Below are 6,000 nucleotides of genomic sequence, written 5' to 3'. Positions count from 1 at the left end.
GGGAGAAAGGGAGGGAGGGGTGGGGAGGGGAGGGAAGGGCAGGTCAGGGAAGGAAGTGAATAGTAAGAAAAAAAGGAAAAAAATATAAGAAACCTGTCAAGCTGTGTTTTCAAGGTTACAGAGGCTGCTCTAATGTCTATCATAAGGCAAGCTATGTGCTACCTTGCCGAGACTAGAGGAAGAAGATAAAGAAAGGCTTACTCTGTAACACCAATCACTTGGGTGTTAAAATTAAAGTGTTATTAGGCATGACAATTAATTATCTTAAATCCCAGCAATATCCTTCTGGAGATGTTTAAAAACAAGGGAGACTCTCATCTGCCTTGAAAAAGGATAAACAAATCATTCTCTGAAAGAATTTAATAAGCTTATTATCTCCTTGTCTCCTCAGAATCTAATGCTACCACCAAAATTTGGGTAAGGAAATACAGTATTAAATGGAAATAAAGGACAGATCCTAAGATAAACATTCATTTGGAGAGGCAATTATGAAAGTCAGAATTTGTTTCCCCATTGATTACAAGGTTATTGAACCCACACTGAGAGTGGTTCTATATAATTATTATATAGAATAGTGAATTATATACAAAATATATTATCAATTTTGCATAATATGTAGTGATAAGAAATTTATCTATTTTGAGCATCTACTGTGTGCCAGGCACTCACCCAGGTGTGGCATATTGCATTGAAATAAAATGGAAAAGTCTGCACTTTCATAAGAGCTTACATTCTAGTGGTAGAAAGCATCAAAAACACAAGTAAGCCAAAAATACATCACATCATGTCAGGTGATGGCTGGGACTGAATGAACTCTAAAACGTGTTGAGGGGATATAGAGTGATGAGTACTATTTCTGATGGGGTGGTCAGTCAAGAGACAAATAAGGTTTGGGTAAAACTTGGAGTGTAGAAATGGTATGGTTTGGATCCATGTCTCATGTTGAAATGTAATCCCCATTGTTCGAGGTGGGGCCTAGTGGGAGGCAACTGGATCGTTGGGGAGGATTTCTCATAAATGGTCTAGCACCATCCCCTGGTGCTGTTCTCATGATAGTGAGTTCTCATTAGGTCTGGTTATTTAGAAGTGTGTGGCACATCCCCTTTTGCTCACTTGGTGCTCCTGCCATGTCAGATGTGCCTGCTTCCCCTTCAGCTTCCATCATGATTGTAAGTTTCCTGAGGCTTCCCCAGAAGCCAAGTAGATGCCAGCAACATGCTTCCCATACAGCCTGCAGAACTGTAAGCCAGTTCAACCTCTTTTCTTTATAAATTACCCTGTCTCAGGAATTTCTTTACAGCAAGGCAAGAATGAACTAACACAAAAAGTAAACCAAAAAATACATAACACATTATCAGGTGATGGCCATGAGTTATAAAGTGTGTTGAGGTGATACAGAGTGATGAGTACTATTTTTAGATGGTGTGGTCAGTCAAGAAATAAATAAGGTTTGGCCAGAACTTGAAGGGAATGAAGCAACTAGCACAGGGCTGTAAATGGGAGAAGAGGAAACAAGATAAAGAGAATAGCAAGCTTTTCATATTGGGAATAGCATGGGAGCCAGTTTGGCTGAAGTCTAGTGAGCTTGGCCCAAGTAAGAGGGAACTAGAGAGGAAGCCCAGACATCATCACAGTGACCTTGCAGGTAAGTGAAGGACTCTGGATTTTATTCAGGGTAAGATGGAAAGTTACAGAAGGACTTTGAGCAGGAGAAAAACATGATCTAGTTTTTAAAAAATACAACTCTAGCTACAGATGGCCCAGACAAATCTGGAAATAAGAGCAGCCCCATAGGACGACTCAGCTGTCCTGCTACTTGTATATCCTGCTAGGATCAAAATTCTTATTTGCAATAAAAAGTGCAAATGAAATATGCCCTTTATTACTACATCAAGTAAAACATAAAGGAAAATTCCAATACTTCTCTCCCGTGTTGATGTATGTCAATATGACTTTAGTAATTTATTAGGCAACATTTCAATTTGTATTATATTGAAGTTTCCACGGAGGCTGGAGATTTGTCTTTACACGGTTTTCTCACATTTGAACCATTTTTTAAAAGTAAAATTCCCAAGCAAGCTGACCAACCAACACACTGTGCTGTGCCTCACCTTATCATTATGCGACTGGTCTGCTCTGGTTTCATGCCTAATTAACCCACTAGTGTTTAACACACCTTAAGTGCCAGTGTCCTCTCAGAAAATACTGCCGATTTTCCCTGTGATTTCTCCAGGTCAAATATAGTAGCTCACTTAGGTTTAAGAAGTCCTTCAAGATTTACTGGAAAGTGGAATTAATGGCCTTTCAATGACAATAATAAAGATCTTAAATACAAGTGGTGATAAAGCAACATAGACTTCCTCTAAAAATATTGAAGGAAAATACAATTCCAAGCTACCTAGGGTGGTCCACATAAAGGCCACCACTTTGAAGGTGATGCAGTGACACAGGCAATACGTGACTTTGAAAGTTCATCTGTGGTACCCAATCTGGCTTCATTTTGCAAGACCAACAAGCACCTAGGGTAGTTGGGTCCCAAAGCGGCCAATGCACATTACTCAGTCCCACTTACTCATCCAGTTTCTGACGTTTAAGAAGCTCTGTTGACTGGTGAGGTCAAACATTAATAAGAAGCCCATGGCATCTCTGAAAAATGCAGTGGTGAGACTCCGGAACCTGCCGAGGAAACACAGTGGGTAGTTCTGAAAGTTAGTCCACATGACTTTGACAACAACACAAACAACAGTTTCCCTTTCAGGCATGAATTCTCCGTGGCTGGCCCTTATGGAATATCCTAGGGAAATGGGAATGTGGGCAGAGAGACTGCTGAAGAACGAAGGGAGAAGATTTGGTTGTACATTTTTTTTTTTAAGACCACTTCCTGGCTTTCTGATCTCATAGCACTTTAAACACACAGTTTGTAACATTCAATCACGGATTTGCTTACACAGCTTCTTGGAATCTTTTTGGCTCATGGGCATTTTGCGGTCCACAATTAAAATGTAAAGCACTTTAGAGTGGGGACTTTAACTTATACTTTCCATCTTTCTTGTCTGTGCCCAGAAGAAAGCTTGGCACACAGTAGCCTGAAAATGAATGCCTGTGATGATATGAAGGAAACCGCAACTTGTTAGCTACAGGAACTGGAATTCTTTTGTAAGGAAAAATATTGACGACAAAACTCTTTTTAAAAAGCACTGTTTGGGGATAAAACTGAGCTTCAGGTTGGCATCTAGGATTCACGAGGAAAAGGAAGATGATTGAGGGACTGAGTGGAGGTCAGCACAGAAAAGAGACATAGTCTTTGAGGAAAGGAAGAAAGAACTCTCATTTCTAATCAGGATTTTGGACAATTTGCTCTTTCGTGTGCAATGCAGTTTTTCCCTGCCTGGTCAGCTTTCCATGCCCCCACCCCCGACCCCAGTCACCACCAACCATCTTTAGTGAAGTTAAAGATGTGCTGAGATTCACTTCAATACGAGCAATGGGCAAAACCAGAGACCACATACAGGGACCAGCGAAGGTTCTGAATTTGGCAATGGGTTTTTAGAAAGGCACACAACTTTGAACTAGAGATATGCTTCCTATCCTAAATGTTCTTCTAATTTTTGGTCTCCTATTTTAGCTAATTTGTAGATCCTTTGTGTTGGTTTCCTCCGAAGTCTACTCTTGACCCCTCTCACTCTATATACATTGACTGGAAAATCTTATCCCCTTCCCTGGCTCACTTGTAGCCTGTATGTTGAGAAGCCCAAAATTAGAGATCTAGAGGTTTCCTGCCTTTCACATTAGATGCCTAATTACTTGTTGGATACTTCCACCTGGAGGAAACTCAGGCACCTCCAACTTCATACATCCAAAACCAAACTGGCCACTCTTCCTTATTTCTTTTTCCATTTATACATCACCATCCTTCTGGTTGCCACGATCCCTTCCTCCTTCACCTGATGTCTACAGTTAACACGTATCTTTTGACCTGCTCATTTCTGTCCATCTACTCTACCACTGCTCTACTTCCAAACCCATTCTATCTCACCTGGACAACTTCAACAGCTTTCTCATTAGGCTTCCTGTGTCCAGTTTTGTTTGGGACCCTACTCCTATCACCATTCCATTTCTTCCCATAGATTATATCAATGCTCTACTAATGACATTTTTAATGATTAGACATCACTCGTAAGCTAATGTACAAACTCCTTACAAAGCTGGCAAGGTTCTGTAGGAAGTGATCTTTGTTCATCTATCCAGCTTCATCCCTTTGACTACCCACAGACATGCTGATCTTTTAGTTCTTAGAAAGTTCACTCTGCTCTCCTGGGCTTTCACACATGCTGGTCTTTCTGTGGGTTACCTTGTCTTGGTGCTTCCTTTTCTTCCTACCACTTCGTTGAGCCTGGATTGTAATCACTCATACATTGTGCATGAGTACATACATAATGGTATCAGAAGAAATATCACTTTCCCAAGGGGCCTTCCCAACACTGCATGTGAGCTATGCACTCCTCCTGGTGGGCCTGCCTATGTCTTTGTTTTCCTGTTACTTTCCTAAGGCTCCATTGCAATTGTTTATTTATCCAAATTCTATCCTAGACTGTAAGCTCCAACGGTAAGGGAGCGGTGTTTCTAACTTGCTATCCATCATATTTTCATGGCTCAGAACATGGTATTTGCTCACTAAATATTTGTGAAGTTAAACAGTGCAAGAGAAAGAAAGAAACAGTAAAATATATGCAATTATTAAATATGTAAATGACTGCAACAGAGAATGATACTTTTCATACGAAAAGATGGGAGAAGAGATATTTTCACTGCTATTTATTTTCAAAGTAGGATTTGTTTGTAGGGCATCATCATGATCTAAAAATGTAGAGCAGAAATACCAAAAAAATTTATTCAGTTTTTTCTTGTGGATTTGTTTCTACCATTCCTTGGAATCCCACAGAGATTATAGTGCATTGATTGAATAGTTATCCCTCTTTGGAGACTAGCTGTACCCACAAAATTGTCTCCTACTTGACCATAATTGTGTCATGCCCGGAAAACTGCTCTTTGTTCTCTCCTTAAGTGTGTGTGTCTCATTTGAGGACAAGACTTTGTGTTATTTCCTCTCATTGCCCAGAGTGTATGACAAAGTTACTGAAAAACATGCTTGCCATGGTGATCTGATTGGGGCAAACAATTTCTCCTCCATAGCAGCATGGATAGGACATGCTTGTTTCAGAGGAGTAACAGACATCCTGCTCTATTCTGTCCAGTATCTTTGATATCCCCCATTTCCCCCACGAGGAGACAAGTAATTCATTTCCAGCCTCCCCCACCCATCTCATTCTGTCTATTGAGTCAGCAGGGTGGAGGAACCAGTGAAACCATGTTCCAAAAAGTTAAAGAAACCAATGATGAACAGGAATTGAGTTTGCAGGATGGCAGATAAAGAAGGAAGTAACTTGCTGAAACACTGAAACTTCCTCTGCTTATGAGATAAGTGAACTGGCTGAAATCGACTGGAACTGATATGGCCGACTGGAATCTATACAGAACAAGCTTGCTAATATCACAGCCTGAATTTCTACCACATGTTTCATACTAACGCCCCTTGAATTTCCACATGTGACCCCTGAGATAGAATGCAGAGATAAGTGCCCATGTCCAGGGACTTTCCAGCCCTCCCCTTTCCTTCCACGAATCACCTGTTAATCTCAGAACCCACCCCTTCCCAAACCTTTTCTAATAAAAATACTCTTCAAAAGACAGAACAAAAGACAGATTTGAGCTTGACCCTCCTGTCTCCCTGCAAGTCGGTTTGCAATAAAACCTTTCCTTTTCTCAAAATCCAGTATCATAATATTGGCTTCCAGCACGTTGAATGATGACCCCCTTTTGCTCCAGAACACTAGGATCACAGAAGAAACAGACCCCAAAGCCACATTATCACTCTTCCCCCTCACTGGGAATGAAGTCTGTACCCTGTATCCTTTAAGTTTCCATAAGGGCCATGCGTTT

At 40.8% G+C, this 6,000-nt stretch overlaps 1 protein-coding gene across 1 annotated transcript in view; it reads right to left on the bottom strand.

The window, feature by feature from the left end:
* RAB27B (RAB27B, member RAS oncogene family) overlaps window positions 1-6,000 on the bottom strand; it is a 68,908-nt gene that overhangs the window by 8,873 nt on the left and 54,035 nt on the right. The window contains exon 4 of the mRNA XM_017850129.1: window positions 2,573-2,676. Coding sequence (XP_017705618.1) covers window positions 2,573-2,676 — 104 coding nt within the window. The remainder of the gene's footprint in view (window positions 1-2,572; window positions 2,677-6,000) is intronic.

The sequence above is a fragment of the Rhinopithecus bieti genome, unplaced genomic scaffold (genome assembly GCF_001698545.2).
Source record: "Rhinopithecus bieti isolate Rb0 unplaced genomic scaffold, ASM169854v2 scaffold_33303, whole genome shotgun sequence".
NCBI classification, from domain to species: domain Eukaryota; kingdom Metazoa; phylum Chordata; class Mammalia; order Primates; family Cercopithecidae; genus Rhinopithecus; species Rhinopithecus bieti.
The sequence above is the reverse complement of the archived record's forward strand: the minus strand, read 5'-3'. Positions and strand labels throughout refer to the sequence as shown.